Here is a 19,352-nt window from a genome sequence, read left to right as displayed (position 1 = left end):
CAATATTTGCCTAATGCAGCTTTAAACTTAAATGTACTTAATTTTTCACTTTGAGCTATGATGGTGATCTGTTTCAGAGCAACAAACGTTGCCCTCACAGCTGTTAATGCGGTCACCACACAGTAAGGAAAACATCTACATGGCTGCACAGTGCTAACAGACACATGTCATATTATTATGAGTCAAATCACCTTTACCCTCCAAACCCCATATACTCACACTATCAGCGTCTTTGAAAGTCGTATTCTGAAGTTTGTCAGTGTTATATGCTGACAGCTCTTCACACTTACAACAACTATGTCATCATGGCCGACAAATCCATTATTTCACACGATTATGATCAAATACGGGGAAGGGTGTGTGTGTTTTGGGTGCTTTTTTGCCACCTGATCAAATAATTTTCACGTTGAGTATTGTGGCGTTGAGTATTAACGCTCAAATATTTGAGATATTAAGCGTTTAAATGTAGAAATGTCCAATGTTGTGTTTTTTTTTCACACTGACAAGACATATGGAAAGATATGCTAGCTCCTTAGCTCAGACCACCAGCTTCATAAAGTCAAAGATCATAGCTGTTTATATTCACCTCTCATCCACACCGCACTCCCCTTGGAAACTCCAAATGCCGTTCCCACCAGCCCTCCACATCTTATCCTCACAGGCACTACCCAGGAGAATTCATGTGTGAGCTGAGGTAGACCACTGCGAGGGGCCAGTCACTAAACCACTAAGATATACTTATGCACTTGTGAATGACTGAGTGAGTGAAAATCCCAACGTCGGCTAGCCCGCTATGGCCCTCGTGTAACAGACACAGTTTACCATGTTAGCCTAGCGCTAATCTATTCCCCTGGTGTCTCCACCGAAGGCCTTGTTGTTGGATGGGAACTAGCACGTGAGGGGGTTATCTGGCTAATGTCAGACAGCGCTCACTGTAGGGGTATTGTCATGCACAAGGGCAGGCATGTTTACCGTGCGCTCTGTGGTTTACGAGCTGTCCCCCCTCCCCTCCCCTCTTTTCTTCTTCTTCTTCGTCCTCCTCTTCGATGACGTAATGCAGGAGGCCGATGAGAGCCTGAGAAATGGCTTGATCTACTGCTGCTGACATACTCACTCACTAATGTTGTCCTTCTCCCTTTTCCTGCACTCCTCCACACTCTCACTTCACTTCTGCCAAAAGTGGACTGGGATGATTTTTTGCGCAAACTCCTTCACTCCAGCATTCTGTCCCTCGTTACCTCTCAATCTCCTAAACATATGTGGCATGTTTTCCTTGTTTGCGAAAAACAGTTTGTTTTTGCATACTGCCCAATCCCAAGCTAATGTGTCTAGTAACAGCAACACTTATTTTACAAGTAGACATATAAAATCACACAACGTGCATAAAAAGGTGTGTAACTGAAGATGAGAGCTTGGCAATGTGGAATAAATCCTTGTGATTTTATTAGACTTTTTTATGACATTGATCCAGGCCTATTTCTCAAAAATAATGTGATGGGAAGCAATAAGTTCCACTGTGTATTACATGAGATACAACTCTTACAATTGATAAATGATGATCTTGAGTTAAGCCTCACAAGATATCTTATTAACCTAGTAATATTTTTTTTAAATATATATTTTGTGTATTAACTTAATTGCTTTTTACACACACACACACACACACACACACACACACACACGCTCCCATGCTAACACAATCCGTAGCTCCACAAAACCCAACAGCCTCATAATCTGTCCTTAAAGGCTAACTACACTCAAGTTGATCGCTTGAGTCATTCATCCTAATCATCTCCAGTGTGTGCTGAGAGGCCTCCACCCCTCTCAGATAGAGCGTCCAGTCCTCCAGCCAACTCTATAATCATCTGAGACAACAATGCTCCTCTCTACAGCTATCCAAATATTCTCTCGTTCAGCACACTCCCAAGCCTTCACTGGCCCTGTGTTTAATCAGCTCCGACTGTTGACTTAGCTTTTGCTCACTCGATCCTATTGTGGATGAGTCTTATGGCACCGCTGATGTATTTGCTAGCTTGTTAGCCTTTTCTGTATGGAGGCGGACAGATGGGTAGATTATCCACAGGTGCTTGTTAGCGGTTTGCTGAGATTTTAGTAGGCAGTTATGAAGTAGCCATTTTGTCTTGTAGTCATTCATTAATTTCTTCTTTATTTTGAACAGAATAAAATAATAAAAGCTAATGTGAATTGCTTTTTCAATCCCACCCCTCATTCAACTGCTGATAATTATCTATACAAATTTATAATATACACCTATTTTTATTTACATCAATATTTTACATTTATACACTTATAAAAAAAACTTACAAAGCCATACAAAAAAGAAAAACATTCCTTTACATAACTTTGCTTCCCTTAGTTTTATATACAGCCCATCATACTATAATCACCTATCCCAATACAATCAGTATATCAATATCCTACTCCAAATCATCTATGCTCATCAAAATATTTTCTTCAAATATATATATAAAGAAACATTTTAAAGACAAAATATTTAAAAATTCATTGTCACCGTCATATTTTGAATCATATCATAATCAAGCATATAGCCAAAGGATAAAGAGAACACATCAATCACTGTAATTTTTCCTTTAGATTTGAAGTGAGCGTCCTTTACATCTCAATCAGTATTGTTTACTCTATTGTCTGTGCTGTAAATTGGACCACTTAGTGCACTTTGCAGTCTTACACCGTACTGTTTGTCTTGACTTGGATCAAATCCGCCATGACATGTTTGGGTTGGGGAGATACTTTCCCAATCACTGCTCATTCTGCCTCTCTTCACCCCATAACATGATATTCTCTCTTGTCAAGTGGCAGAGGGATAAGAGAGATGGAGAGAGAGAGAGAGAGAGATGGGAGGAGAGGGAGTCAGGCTTAGAGTTTCAGGTTCCACTTGCCAGCGAGTGCCTCCGTTGACCCGTAGCCAGAACTCTCACAGTTGTGACCTATCTAATTAGTAGAGCAGGAAGACACACATATACACACACACACACACACACACACACACACACACACACACACACACACACACACACACACACACACACACACACACACACACACACACACACACACACACACACACACACACACACACACACACACACACACAACCCATCTGGGGTTCTCTCTCGGTGTGTGTGAATATGAGAATAAAGGAAATGGTTTGTTAGCTGTGTGCGGCTGCTCCGAGGCTCTCATTCCTTACGTCACCCATTTCTTCCATGTTGGGGGGCCCCCTATACCCCTCTCCCCCTATCCCCTCTCTCCCCTGGCTGGCAACAGGCTTCCTCTTGCCTGCTTCAAAATGACAATCGGCTTCTCATTTACAGCGAGCTAATAAGCCCTTTAATCAGAGTGCTTGTCAACCTCGGGGCAAGGCAACTCCAGAGTTGATCTAAAGGATCAGATGACTAGAAGAAAAGAGTCGGAGGAAAGGAGGGAGTAAGAGCTACGAGTGAGAAAATAAGTAGAAGGGAAAATGAAAGGGGGGGTGGGGGTGGGGGTCTGCTGAACTTGGAAGAGGAAGAAAATGGAATTGAAATAAGAGATAATAAACTTGTATTAAGGTTAGAAAGATAGGTTGACTGACTTCTGAAAAGGATTCTGCGTGGTGGTGTACTGGGAAACACACACAAGTTTTGTTCGGATGTAATTAAACGGCCACTAAAAAATTCAATATGACTTAACAACTTGATTTAACCACTGATTTTGTGGTTAAGCAGCATAATTCAGATGCAGGATGTTTGACTGTCACACACACACACACACACACACACACACACACACACACACACACACACACACACACACACACACACACACAGACTATGGTTTTTCAGGATGTTTTGATCAGCTTGTTCTTAAACATCTCATTTGAGTATATACAGAGCTGACAAGTGTTTGCTTTATTCATCCGTAATCGATACAAAAGAAAACAGTCTGCCGCTGACAACACTCTGCAGTACAACATGTGCCATTGATTACTAAACCGCGCACCGTCGGTGACACGTGCACGGGCACATGCACACCACCGTCGGCATGCAAATGAGAGCATTGATTTGTTAAGTGACATTTTAACATCCCCACAGACAGCCCTCCATAAGTCCCTTTTTAAGGAGAGCATTCAGTGTCATCTCGTTAAAAGCTGACGTGAAATCCACCTCAATCCAGATTGTAACGCTAACTGCAAACCACAGCAAACTTCCCCGGATAGGCCCAGTGCAACCGAAGCATGGACGAACACCTTTTTACTCTTGCGCCGAAAAACTATAATCGCTAAAAGTCCAAAGTGAGGCTAAAAGGAGATAAAAATAAATTGCACGCACTCGCTCACAGAAAAAAAAAAAGCATTTCAAGATGGGGGCTGTGCGGACTAAGCCCCGTTGAGTCGAGATCAGACGTTCTCTGTTTTGCTCCTTCAAGACTCCTGAGTAATCCCGACTTAATGTCCACCAGCTGCTTAATTGCAATCACTTGGGGTCTCCTCCGGTCTGATCTCTCCAATAAGGAGAGCGTGACTTTAGGTCCTCAGTCAGTCTAGAGTATATCTCATGCTAAAGAGTAACATATCGACAGACATGTAGTCAAACTGTCATTCTTGTTGAGTTTTTCTGTTTTCTTTTTTGATTTTACCTTCAAACCTGCAGTTACAGATGTTTCATGAAGGGAGGAATTAAAGTAACCCGAGACTAGGCATGTTCATTATGAGACATTTTCATTGGAATTCACATCATAGCCCCTGCAAAACTGGCAAGCAAGCAAAACAAGCATTACATTCAAGAAGAGAAATGACCCATTAGAAGATACCCATTTGAGTACTTCTCGCATACAAAAAAAAAAAAAACAGATTAAGGTGAATTATTACATTTCCCCACATAGGTGAATATTACAAATTATTATTGCCTTTGGAAACAAGTCACAGCACACAACAAAGGGGACCCCCGTACGTTTCAAAGGTGCACTTTGTCAAATCCTTACAACAATAGAAATGGTGGGATTCCGGTGACTTCTACCCCCCTATCAGCATTTACATAAAGGCATGCTAAATTATTCATTAATTATCAGAGAGTCCCCCGTGGATGGGGACGACACACACACTGGCTGCTAATTGGCCCATCAATAATCCTGCCTGCTTCTCCTGAAGTGGCACCAGATCCCACCTCAGGAATCTGCTATCTGCCCCAACCTTCTGCCTCACGGTTTCCTACAGTGTTGGCACCAACGAAGAAGACGCTCGCTCACCTGGCTCAGTGTTAATGACTTATCTGTACATGCCTGATATCTGCTATTTTGCTTCTATTGCTTGTCTATCAAGGAGCACAAATTCCTTACAGTCTTTTAGATATAAGAAGAAAAAATTGATACTGTTGATTTTCTCTCAACACTCAAATGTATTATTGAAATTGCATTAGTATGATCATGTCTGTTATTTGCAAACATAGTCTGATATGATATTGATACAAAATTTAATAAGGCTTGTGATATGCTATATTTCTGTCACCGTGAACATACAAGAAACAACAACAATGCATTGCTTATTCTCTTACCAAGTTCAAACTTCTCTACCCTTTTGGTAGCACACGGTCCATCAAACACAGAAAGGAATTTATTCTTAAAGCACTTAAACACTGTTTTTGAGCAAATTATACTTTAACAGAAGTAAATTGTGTATATGTTGTTGACTATATTCAGCCACGTTTGGTGAGCGTTGTGAGGATGGTTGGTAACTCAAAGTAAACTACCCTTCCCATATGCAGGGAACTGCAAAAACATGTCACCCAGTGCAAATGGTGTGGGTCACTGATGGGTTTTTTATTGTTTTTGACCAAACAAATACAATAATGCACAGCTATACACAATGCCAACATAGCACATGCACACACACACATTCACACACTCTCACTTATTATATCGCTCTCTCTCTCTGTCTCCCTCTCTCTCCAAATGGTGCATGCAAGTGATTTCCATAAAAGCGGGCCTCCGGAGAGGGAGCAGCAATAACATGGCTGCTCTTTGTTTCCCCATGCTGATTGACAGTAGATTGCAGTGCACATTAAATGCCCATCAGGCCCAGCTTTAGTTTTAGGAACAGGGGAGCAGGGCCCGTCAAAGGTCAATCCTAGCGCATAATGAACTGATCTCTCTCTCACTCTCACACACACACACACACACACACACCCACCCACACACACACACACACCCACAGACACACACACACACACACACACACACACACAAACACACCCACAGACACACACACACACACACACAAACACACCCACACACACCCACGCATGATTAAACCCCACTCCGCCTGCTTTAAAAGTGACTTTGAATGAAAAGCGTTTCCCTGTTTTATAATGTAACATAAAAAAAGATTGCCTTATGACACAAGCTTTTAAACGCACTTAACATGGTGACTATGCTGATGCTAGAGGGAGAGATAGACACAAAGTCTAGACTGTGTAAGACTCTAGGGGTGTTCTGTTTTATCTTAATGCTAAACGTTAGCTTAGTTTTGTTTTAACGTTACCCCATAGTTCAGCCCCTCGACATAACATTTTGTCTAGCGAGTCCCTCAAAGGGGACAAGAATAGACTGATCTCTCTCCGTCTGCTCATTTTGTCAAGTCTACAGCTCTCAGAGCAGTGATTGCATCCAAGTGGGGCATTGTCCAAAATACCAATGTGTGTAATAACCATAAATGTACAATACACACACCAATTATTTCTGTATGACACCAGCTATGAACCACACTGCCCTGTTAAAAGAAGAGTTGGTTTTGCTTGAATTTTTATCGATTCTCGTGCCAATAAAATACCCGACTATTGGTACACAAAAGACTTCTCATTCACAGCAGCCTAAGAGCTCATCTCAAAATAAGTAAACAGGATTACCAGTACTACCAAACATTCAGTGCCAGCTTTTGGAGCTCCAGGGAGTTAGGCATCTCAACACAATAAACAATCCTTGAAGTAAACAATAAAAGCTTAATCTACACCACATAATTGCCAAGTAATGGAAGAGCAGGAACACATGTACATCACAAGATATATCTCAAATATGAATAAAAGTAGTTGCCTGGAAGGAAACATTTAAAATAGTGTTAGACAAACGTATTACAAACATGTTTTAAAAAGCAGTTGCAACACTTGCACTATGCATACTATTTTTCAATTAACAAACACTGACATACTGACATATTGCTTTCATTGTTAGCAATAATAATAGCTTTTCTCCTACATGTGTGAGTATAAATGCACTCATTCGAGGCTAAAGACACATTTCGGTTAAAAACTAAAATGTATTGACTTGTAATACTCAGCCTTTGCCTTTGTTATGTTTGCATGTTCATACATTGAACCTGAGAATCTTTCATATTTTTGTCTTCTGAGGTTTTTTTTTCTCTCTCTCGTGGAACCAGCGTGAATGATTCATATCCTTGTATTATTCACACAACTTTTATATTGCTTCTAATCAGCTCAGATTATGGAATTGTGTGACGGCATCAAAATTTCAGTCCATACTCAAGTTGCAGTAAAAACATCATCATACCTCAACCACACACCGTCTCCTCTCTGTACCCGCGCTCCCATGCCTGATTGAAAGTTGTAATTAAGAGAGTGGGGAAGAATTAGATGCGGAATGAGCTGTCAGAAAGTCACATTTAAGTGAGGGATGCGTCGGTCTCCACAGTAAAAATGTAAATGATATAAATTGCCATTTAAGTGTAGCGCGGGCTAATGTTTTGTCACAAATTAATGTGACACAAGGCAGCAATGACAATCAAGGGCTGCCTCATTCTAATTTGGTCGTGTTTAGAGGGCTTTTGTGAGGCCGACAGCTTTACACAAATTAACACAATTGCCTGTTTTTATGGGGAAACCATAAATGTTTTTTTGCCGGCTAATGAGGAGAGAAAACGGCTTGTATCTCAGCGTTATGGCGATGCGCAGACGTCTGCAGAAGAGCAACACTCTGCTCTTATACACCCGCGACTGACAGAGAAATGAACAAAGACAGAGGCTTGAAATGGCTCCCTTGTGAAATACAAGAGGTCTAATGTTTCAATGTTCCCATGTGATCAGATATAGATTTTTTTCGCTCGTTATTGGTGATGGCTGCTATTCATTTATGGGTTAAAGATGGAGTCAGCGATTCTGGAGAATGCTTGTTGTCAAAATCAATTTTTGTCAAAATCAATGAATATTTCCTCACAATCCGCTACCTGTCCATACTGTGTGCGCTGAAAAAAAGATTGGGTGCTAATACACAGCATAGTCTCTGCAAGGGGCATGTTGCTAGCTACAGTCGGTCCCCCGTTTACAGAGCCTAGGCTGTGTATTAACAATGGAATTTTTTTCAGCTCACACATAGTACGGACAGGCAGCAGAACCTGAGGAGATATTCACTGATTATGACGGAAAGCGATTTTGACAACAAGCATTCACTAGAACTTCTAACTTCTAACCTTCAAGGAACATGTTTTGTTAAGTAGCATTTGGTTAGCGCTCTTGTTGCATCTGTTGACATTTACCATATTGTTAATCCCTCTGTCCTCTCTTCCCCTTCCAGGCTCTGGAGAGTGAGTTTGTGTCCTGCCAGCTCCACCAGTGGATCGATCTGATCTTTGGCTACAAGCAGCAGGGCCCTGAAGCAGCCAGAGCCCTCAACGTTTTCTATTATCTGACCTACGAAGGTGCAGTCAACCTCAGCTCCATCAGCGACCCCATGCTCAGAGAGGTGAGGCTAATACATGCACATACACTCACTCACGCGTTTTAATACACATTTACTGTACGTACTGCACGGCTGATTTAACTCCCATGGCAAGTAATGCTGAGTCAGGGGGAAAAAACACAATATTACAGTAAGTACACTTGAGTGTAAGCACTCTCAAATGGATGCTTAATCTGACTATATTACAAAAGCATCTGTCCATTCACTCACTGCATCTGTATATCAGGGATATTCTTGATGCCATTAGCCATGTTAAATAGGTTGTTAGAATGGCATATGAGAGCTAGGCTAACAATCTACTGGCAGGTATTGCTGAGCAAAGCGTTTTCCCCCTCTGTGTGATTCCTCCTGAAAGCACTCCACCAAGTGTTCCACTTTTAATGCCTTAAAGCCTCCTCCTTGGCTTTCATTCATTATTCATCCCCCCTCACTTTGAACTGCTGCTACACACACACACACACAAGAACTACGCTGGCTGGCCTGCCCGAAAGCAACAGAAAAAAAGCACAGCGCTACAAAAGAAAAACAAAAGCTAGTTTGCCCACAGCCAAACACCGACATGACAACTTCACCAATCTGCTGTAAGAGGCAGCCAGCCAGCAGCAAACCAATTGACCCTGCTCCCATCAGACTGTTTTTGACGTTGTTAAGTTGTATTGCCAAAAGTGGCTCATATCCTATTTTTATTCCTGTCTGTGTACACATGGCTTTGCACAGGGTTTTTCATAACTGTTAATTCCAGTTATCAAACTAGTTTTTTTAATATTGGCCATTGTTTCAATTGCGTATGAAAAGGGTTCACTTACCTTAGTAATTGCTTACATCTGGAAACACACGGTGACATTGCTATATCAAAGTCTGGCAAGATGGGAAGAAACATAGGTGGTCAGATGATCTGAAACATATATATAAAGTCACTTGCCTGTAGGTTTAAATGTGTGTTGCAAGACTAAATAAATAGTGGAGTACAATGTTATTATTACCAATAGATATTATGGACAAAACAATTAAAAATAAGACTTGATTAGCAATAAAGCAGACTTATACCCCCAGGCAAAGGTCCCCATAGCATTGAAGTCTGAATGGAGATGAGTCCAGAGTATATGAAGGTGCTGCACAGCCTTTTGCCTCCACTGTTCCGCTGCCCTTCATGCTCAGTGACTGGAGCATCGCGGGCGCTAGGGGTACATTTGATTTATCACCTCATTCACCCCAATTCCCATCCAGATGTGCTTTGGCCTTTAGCTACGCACAAACACGCACATACACACACACACACACACACACACACACACACACACACACACACACACACACACACACACACACACACACACACACACATGCAGATTCATTACCAGGGTGCACCGGTCATTTCCCCCCTAGCCCATTACCCATTCTTCTGGTTAACACTCAACCACAAAATTGAATGACTGGTCAACCACTATTCCTGCTGCAAACCCTTTGCAGTGACAGTGGGGCTGATAAATCAACAAACAGACAGAACGCCATCAAGCCAGTGCATGGGATTTTGAGTGGTATTAAAATAGCACCCACCACAGCCTCTCCGCTTATGACTGCAAGAATGCACATTTTGGATATTCATGCTTCTGAATATATGGTCTTTATTTATTTCGATGCAGATTTGGTCGCATTGTACTGTCAATATAACATAAAAAATATGTTTTGACAGTATGATTATAGTAAATAAACCTAACCAATGAAAAGAGATTGGTGTTAGTGTTTATATTGTGTGCACTGGTTTAGATTTTATGGGAAATCTGCTGCATTGCTTTCCAGCACAAATCAAAATTATATTGTTTTTCTTATGCAAAATAAACAGTAAAGTTGTTTGAATTTTATATTGATGTTTTAAGAAATTACACATGCAATTCCTAACACTCACATTGTCACAAAACACTTAATATTGCTAAAGGTTGTTGGAGACTTTATTTCAGCATATCTATATGTATAATATGTTAAACTTAGCTCAATTTGTTCCGCTCCCATGAGATGTCATTTTTGCTTTATTTTTTTTCTCCCGCCCTCTGTCTGGTGCTGTGAGTCCAATCTGCTGGCTTTCACCTTTTTTGGAAAACACCCTTTTCGTCTGAGCGCTTTAATTAGTTACATAAACCAAAGCAGTGTTATCCCCGCGAGCCCAGCCACGGCTCCCCTTCAACTGTGTCTGTGTGTGTTTGGAAGGAAGCGTGCCCTGTCTGAGTAGAAGGCTGAAGCAGAGTTCCAGGCCTGGGCCTCGTCAGGGCCGTGGTGCTGGGGGGTGGCTGAAGGGCTTTGGGTCTGAGAACCTCCCCAGAGTCCTCCATTACTGAGTGACAACTGTTTCAGCCTGAGCTGTGGTCTGGGCCGGAGCTAGGCTGCATTAGGACAGGCCCTGGGGCTGTTCATTGTCAGGGGGATGGGTCTCAGACCGTGTGTGTGTGTGCGTGTGTGTGTGTGTGTGATTATTTGTGTCGGAAAGGGTGGTAGACTGGGTTAGAGAGTTGTGTATTCCTATTTCCTACCACACTGTTTGGCAGCCCGAGCAAACACAAACTCAAGGGATTTGTACAAACCACACCTTCATATGTTTGTCACAAGCGCAAGTATACGTGCATCCATTGGCATGTGTGTACCTTTGTATATTTATGTGTGCTCATCAGCATAAATGGACACGGTTTGTGTGTTTATGTGTAGGTTACTTTCCTGGGAGAGAGTTTGGAATATCTCAGCACAGATTAGGGAATGCTGAGACCACTGCTGTGTTTTTCAAAACCATGATTACTTCCTGTCCTGCCTCCGCCGCAAGTCAAAACGTAACCTCCCGTCCCCCCTCTAAGAGAACTGTGTGTGTGTGTGTGTGTGCCTGCGCATATGCATTCATTTGTACGTGTGTGTGCACCCGTGTGCATGGCATGCATGCACATCTGTGTTGCCTCTCAATGTATAAAGAGAAACACACCCTGCGTTGCCTTCTCATGGTTGTACAGGGCTTCCCCTCTTTCACATGTGATTATGGAAAATCCCACAGCCTCCTCACACCAGCGACACAACACAGAGCCCCGTCTGAATTGTACAGCGTTTGCGTAATTCGGCAGAAGACGGGGAAATGTACCCACGCGAGTGAACCGGCTTTGACACCCAGCCAGAGTCACTCACCAGAAACCAGGCCCACTGGTTTATTTTCTTTATACAATATGCCCTGCACTGTAATTAATATCTGTTCATATATGCAAGGACTCTAAATCCAAAGATGGACCCCATCAAGCTGCTTGTCAACAACACAAGACCATTGTAGTTATTCTTTTTATTCTATTCATAGATTAAATGTTGCTGGGCCGATTTGCATAAAAGCTGCGTGTTTTACATGGAGATCCATCTTGTCAAGTGGCAGAGTAAATCAAAAGGCGGGCGGGGACATCTGAGCCGAGGGCATCTCAGCCATTTAAATGTATAGAATATAGAAAAGCGTCATCAGACATGGGCCAGTGCCCCCAAAAGAGATTGGCCCTTTGAAATGGTCCCTCATATAATCACCTGAGCATTGCATTGGCATATAGGGATAGGACATGCTGACCTAGACTCAGCAGCCACTTTCCAAACGTTCCACCGCCTCATAAATGTCAGCGCTGAACTTTAATGAAGACGGGTTGAGTTGCTTTGACGAGTGTCCTCCTCACATTAGCTTAAGCAAAATGCTCCACTCTATAGGCAGAGGAGAGGGGAGGCTCTTTGACCTTGACTGATGCACTGAGGTCCTCTCGCTAACACACAAACTGTGGACAGAGATGGAAACTGTAAAGATGCTGGCTCAGGATCAGTAATGAGGTGAATACTGTTTTAATCCTATTACATCATTATATCAAAAACATGTTAATTATAGGGTACATTCCAGTCAAAATATTGCAACAACACTGGATTATAGAAATGTGTCTTGCAGAACTAGCATGCTCGCACACATGCATGTGTTTAGGTCAACATGCAGCGAGAGCCGTTTTGTCTTGAACACAGAAACCACAGGCACTTTTGCTAACAAGGAGACAGTTCTAAACCCCCCTGTAGAAGTTTTCCGTTCTGTTTTCTGTTGAGCCAAAACCACACAGCTGACTTGACTGGGGATCATCTTGTTTTTGCAACATATTACACGGGGAAACATGGAAACTGAACTAAGTTCGTTATTTAGGATTTTATTTATATTTATATTTTTATCCATGAAATGTTAATGAATTAATTAACCTTTTTAAATACCCTCTCAGAGTTGGTATCATGAAAGTGGTCAATTTAAACAATTTAATACAATGAATCAAGACTGTTCTGCTCAGAAAGACTGTTAAAGAAACAGAGGTACAAATAAGAATGTAAACCAAACTATTAGTGTGATGAAGGTGGGAGTAAAGTTGAGAAAGATGTGACTGTAAAATGGTAGATATATTTGATCTCCCTGGTGTCTTAGTGCTACATTCACATAAAAAAAAAAACTTTACATAGAATTTTTGGAGCGTGATTCTTGGCAGTAAATGTATCTGATGAAGCCCTTGTAATAGAAGGTCTGGATGGCTCCTTCTCTCTACGCCTCTCTCTGCTTAGTTTCAGACAATGGGTATAAGAGCAGACCTTACTTCCCCAAACCGTTTTTTCTCATGGAAATACCATGTGCAGGCCTCAGCCATGAGCTCATGCTCTCAGGGCCTCAGCCAAGTAAAGGCTCAAGCGTCTCAGCCTACACACACAAGCTGTCACTCCCACACAGCCAGTCACAGTGCACACCACCATACTGACGGCTCTGTCATAATTTTGCGTTGGCCCTTTTCTCTATGCCTGTCCCCTTTTTATAAACTATCTATCACACTGTATGATAGATTTTTCTTATTTTTCTCTCTACTACTCAATGCGGTGTCTGCTTAATGTTGTTATACAAATTCCCACCGATGCGTATCTTGAAATCTTTTGTTTTTCTGGACATTTTAGGATTTTCTTTTCTTCATCCCTTTTTTTTTTATATCTTTATAAGTGCTCGCACGGGCAACGGCTTTCTTGTGTGAATACAGTATATTTTGTTTTATTTTATGATTCCAGCTCCGCAAATGTCAACATTTTCTCAGTTTTTTACATATGATTTATGAAAAGCGAATACACTATTTTTAGGGACTTGGCCTGTGGAATATCCATAACTACTTTTCGCTATTTTCCACCATTTTACAGACTTTAAAATCAACTTAACAGATAATAGATATAAAAAAAGTTAGTTTCAATCTTAAATACTGACAGTATGACAGTGTAGAGTAGTAGGGTATAAAGTGTGTTGTAGGCGTATGGATGTGTACCCTGGTCTTGGTGTGTTCTCTGCTCTGCTAGTTGGCCTGACAGTGAGCGGTGTGATGCTGTCCAGAGGCTGCTGGCCCGGCGTCTGCTCTGACATTTATGGTCCTATACCTCTTCATTAACACCACCTAACCAGCCTACCAGCCCGCCTCGCATTCTGTGTGTGGCTGTGCGCACGATAGATTGGTGTGTGTGTGTAAATGTTATATGTGAGAGAGAGAGTGTGTCAGACAGTTAGGAGAGTATGTTTATATGTAAGACATGTGTGCATGATGCTTTTTTCTCCACTCGGTCAGCATTGGTCTTTTTTGTAAATCTCAGTTGACTTTTTGTCGCAACACAGACATGTTGATATTTGATCTATTGACGTAAATTAATTCTGCAATTCTCTATCAAAATATTTATCCATATTGAAATATGAATAAAAAATGATGGGTAACGAATGCATTAGGTCTAGGTAATAAGCATTAGTTTTTAGTTAATAAGATTCCTAATAACATTAGTATGTATTACCAAATTATAAATTCTTGGATAGACACAGGCGATTGCAGACAACAAATATGTGTATGTTATATCTCTTTACACCCTTTATCTAGGGCCTTAATGTTACATCTTACAACTTGTAATTGCCTTTAAATTCTCAGGCAAAACAATGCAAGATTAACACATTTAATTTTTTTCTTTGCCATTCCGTCCCCTCTCTCCCCAGGCTGTGGAGTCTCAAATAAAGGGATTCGGACAGACCCCCTGCCAGTTGCTCATCGAGCCACACCCACCCCGAAGCTCGGCCATGCAAGTGGTGAGTGACACACACTCACACACACACACACACACACACACACACACACACACACACACACACACACACACACACACACACACACACTCTGTACACGCAAACAGATAATCCAAGAAAAACACACAAACCACTCTTCATATTATCCTTGTCTGACAATTTGATGATATATAATATGTGTCAGTAGTGAACTAAGCTACTGTATCAACCATTGTGCTGCCTTTTTAATGCTACCTTTGACTTCTGGTGTGACCTGATGTTAGCGCTCTGCTTTGCTTCATCCAACCGTTCTTCTTGATTTCTGACTCACCCTTTTCCTCCTCCATATTCCTCCTGTCTTCTCTATACACGTCTACAAACTGTGGGAAAATAAAATCCCGGGGTCTATTTTTGAAAGCATCTCCTGTCTCGTCATTAGCGAGGTGCTTGGTGAAAGGGGAAAGATCACAAGCGCATTTGTACCGTGCATGTGTGTTCAGTGAGAGACGTACAGTATGCCAGGGGGGAAAGGAGAGCTGGAAACCTGGGTCCTGGCCAGGTTTTTCTACCTGAGCTTAAGGGCGGAGGATATCGGTGAAGTAGTAGAGCAATGAACGGCAGCTCTGAAGTGACGGCTTCTTTTTAAGGGCCAAAGGAGTGCAGTCAGTGTGCGCCTGCTTGTGATGGACCAAGGCCCCATGAGTCCCTATTAGTGTGGTGTCCCTGTGGCGCTGACAGCTGGCTTTAGACCACCACCAGGAACACACACACACACACACACACACACACACACACACACACACACACACTCAGACTAGGGCTCTGAATTCACCTCACTCATAGGCAAATTCCTACGTAATGTTTTTACTTTACCCGGCCACATATTCAAACATAATATTCCGACGCCATTATTCAAACAGAAATCCAAACCCACCCCTCTATATAGCTTCAGAACGCCCTGTTCTCTTTGCCTATACAAGTTCTTGCTCTCTCCAGTCTCTCCCTGTGTCCTCCCTCGTGCGAGCGTGTTGTCAGAGTGTCGGCATCTGCCTATGCCTGTGGTAATGATACTGTCAGTGCGTCTGGTTGGCTGTCACACACAGCCGATTTACTCGAGGTCTATTCCTGATGTTAACACTGATGTTTCTCTTCTTTACACGCGAGGAAGGAAGATGGCTGTGTGTAAGAGCTGCTTAGTACAAACACACTCTGTAAATGGCTCTATATAAGCTCCTGTCTAAGCACGCCAACAGTCTGATGGGTCAATGAAATCCAGTCTTTGTTATGCGAGTGCACGAGTCAGTTTCTCTTACTGTATGCTGCACTGTGAGTAGCAGGTCATTTATAGGGATTTTATACTTGGTGTGAACTTCAGTGAAACAAAGCAGGGCTAAAACAATTATGTAATTTTTTTTTAAACCAGACAATTAGTTGAACAAAACAGACATTTAGAAGACAATACATTCGGTGACAAATAATTATAAAAATGTATTACGATAAATATAGTGCTTAGTTGCAGTCCTACTTAAATGAATATTGTATGCTTTGTGTACTTAAAGGTTCCCTCCAGACATGTTTTAAGAAACGTAAAAACTATAAAAAAACGCTATTTTAATTTCTACATTTTCCACATATAATATTGCTACTGCTCTTCTATTCCTAATTCTCCTGCATCACTGCTTCAAAAAGCAATCTCTTGCCTCTTCCATACAACCTTACACCTAACTCTTTTTCCCACCTGTGCTGCTTAACCTCTGCTTACAGCTCTCCTGCTTTAGACTTCCCTAACTTTATCTCTCTTCTTCTTTTTCCTCCCTTCTCCCTCCTGTGTTTTTGTCGTTTTCGTCGCAAACACCGACTGCTGCATTTTGCTATTCTCTCTGTGTGTCTTTCCATATCTCGTCTCTGTCCCCCTCTCTCCCTCTCTCTCTCTTCCCTGTATTACGTGTGTCTGTCCCTCTCTCTCTCTTCCCTGTATTACGTGTGTGTGTCCCTCTCTCTCTCTCTTCCCTGTATTACGTGTGTGTGTCCCTCTCTCTCTCTCTTCCCTGTATTACGTGTGTGTGTCCCTCTCTCTCTCTCTTCCCTGTATTACGTGTGTGTGTCCCTCTCTCTCTCTTCCCTGTATTACGTGTGTGTGTCCTGGGGGCCTGAACAGTATCTTCTCCTGCAGAGCCCCATGATGTTCACGGAGCAGATGCAGCAGGACGTGATCATGGTTCTCAAGTTCCCCTCAAACTCTCCGGTGACTCACGTAGCAGCAAACACCCAGACGGGTCTGACGTCGCCCGCCATTATCACCGTCACCGCCAGCCGCCTCTTTGCTGTCAACAAGTGGCACGGCTTGACAGGTGAGACTTGTGTATTGGTGCACTCATATGCCAACTATGGTGGACCCCCTTTGTTTATATAACGGTTTACAGAGCCTACGATGTCTATAATTTTTCAGCGCATACACAATATGGACAGGTAGTGGATCGTAAGGAGATATTCACTGGTTTATTTACTCCACAGTGACATTGAAGGTAGAGTCAGCGATTCTGGAGAACACGTGTTGTCAAAAATCACATTTTGGCAAAAAAATCTGTGAATATCTCCTACCTGTGCGTAGACTACTGTGTGTGTGTGTGTGTGTGTGTGTGCTACTTTTAATACACACCCTATGCTCTGTTAACTGGTATGTAAACATAGGGTATTGAATCAGAATCGCTGACTCCACCTTTAAATTAAACTTGAGGGTATTGTAGGCTGGTAAAGACAATCTCCTGCTTCAACATAATAGTTTAAATTTTCCCTTGGTTCATCTCTTTCCTCCATAGTTTCTAATTTACCTGAGCTAAGAATGGGCCCGTCTGGTCTGTGTAGGATGGACGTTGATTGGCTAGACAGTTGACTGTGTCTACCGGATGGCAGTATCAAATGTGACACATGCAGCAGCCAGCGTTAGGTCTCACGTCCACCTCCATACATCAGCCTCTCACTTCACAAAAGCCTTATTTACCCAACACCTGTCCCGCCCCTTTAAGAAACATTAAATCTGATATCTTCCTGAATTTATGCGGATGAAGACTGATCAGTTTTCAGTAGAATACAGCCTCATCCATGCGCACCACGGACCAGACTGATTAACCTAATTGGTGTAATAAACAAGATGTGTGCTGTTCAGAAGAAGTTCATTAATTGTGTGGATTTACTGGAGTCTCCGTAGGGCTGTTGGGGCAGATAAAATATAAAATATGGATAGCTGTGCACCTTGTAGATCATTTTCAACACTGCGCATGCCAACAATAAAAATGAAGAATGATTGAAACGTGTTGGAAGCGACATTTTTAGGCGATATACGAAATTTACCTCTTGCTTTTAGAGTAGATATAGCTGATGTACAATGCACCTAGTTAATCATCGCTTAATGTCTTCAAATGTTGGATTGAACTCAAATATTATACAGTTTTGGATTGCTGATCTTTTCATATGGATACTTTTTTGTGACAGGCATTTTTTATTATTTTATGGAATGCACGTAAAACTTGTCAGATTAATCCATAACAAATACAATGGTTAATTTCAGCCCTGCCACTTTCAAGCTTGCTACTCTTGTGCCTGTTATATCATTGTGAACTCCATAGCTTTGGGTTGAGAAAATAAATGTGTTTTCTAGCATATAGTTTGCATAAAGCATCATATTCAAGATTGCTTCAGTAGTTTTTTGACATAATTGATAATCCAATTTGCTATGAGAACTCTTGGGTCCATCGGGTGACACACACTGTGACTTTATGGTTATTCATTTCCAGTGTGTTATAATGAAGTGAAAGCCCTTTGCATCCACTTCACAAGGCCACATGATTACAATATTAATCCAATCTGTCTTTCTTATTTGTCAGGTCATCCGAGCTCAGCGGTGCAGGACCAGCAGTACCAACTTCCAGTGGAGATCGACCCTCTGATAGGTACGCTTGTCATTTACGACTGTGTATAAAGACTGCGTATTATTTAAACAATGTGCGCTCATATATGCATGAAATGATTTTTTTTTCTTTTCGGGGGGGGGGGGGGGGGGGGGGGGGGGGAGTGGATTTGTGTATGAATCCGGTCGGCTGCCATCTTTGTGACTCATGGTGTCCCTGGACAGTAGATTAGAGTTGTTTCTCAGTTCCTGGTGATATAGGCCCCGCTCTCACACTAAACCATTTGCATGCAAATTGGAATGCAATGAGCTGTGGCCTAGGCCGGCATTTCATCATCAACTCCCCCCCTCTCTCTTTCTCTCCCTCTCTCTCTCTCTCTCTCTCTCTCCGTCGACCCTACCAATCCCTCCCTCCCTCCCTCTCTTTCTGCATCCTCTTTGCTTTAATTTGAGCGGAGGGAAAGGACGCGTGTCAATGGAAATGAATATGAATGTGGTAATAATGTGTGATTGAGAATGCGCGGCGGAGGGCTGTCAGGACAATATGGGCGCCTCTCATCCTTCACGACTTGTTGATGAGCG

The 19,352-nt window shown here is 42.1% G+C and overlaps 1 protein-coding gene across 3 annotated transcripts in view; it reads left to right on the top strand.

Annotated features, from left to right (window-relative positions):
- The window catches only part of lrba (LPS-responsive vesicle trafficking, beach and anchor containing), a 191,588-nt gene that overhangs the window by 156,740 nt on the left and 15,496 nt on the right, over positions 1–19,352 (top strand). For all 3 annotated transcript variants that reach the window (XM_080029557.1, XM_080029558.1, XM_080029556.1), the window contains exons 47-50: positions 8,602–8,769; positions 14,798–14,887; positions 17,037–17,214; positions 18,748–18,813. In XM_080029557.1, coding sequence (XP_079885683.1) covers positions 8,602–8,769; positions 14,798–14,887; positions 17,037–17,214; positions 18,748–18,813 — 502 coding nt within the window. The remainder of the gene's footprint in view (positions 1–8,601; positions 8,770–14,797; positions 14,888–17,036; positions 17,215–18,747; positions 18,814–19,352) is intronic.

Source organism: Ammodytes marinus (genome assembly GCF_949987685.1).
Source record: "Ammodytes marinus genome assembly, chromosome: 6".
Lineage (NCBI taxonomy): Eukaryota > Metazoa > Chordata > Actinopteri > Uranoscopiformes > Ammodytidae > Ammodytes > Ammodytes marinus.
The sequence above is the reverse complement of the archived record's forward strand: the minus strand, read 5'-3'. Positions and strand labels throughout refer to the sequence as shown.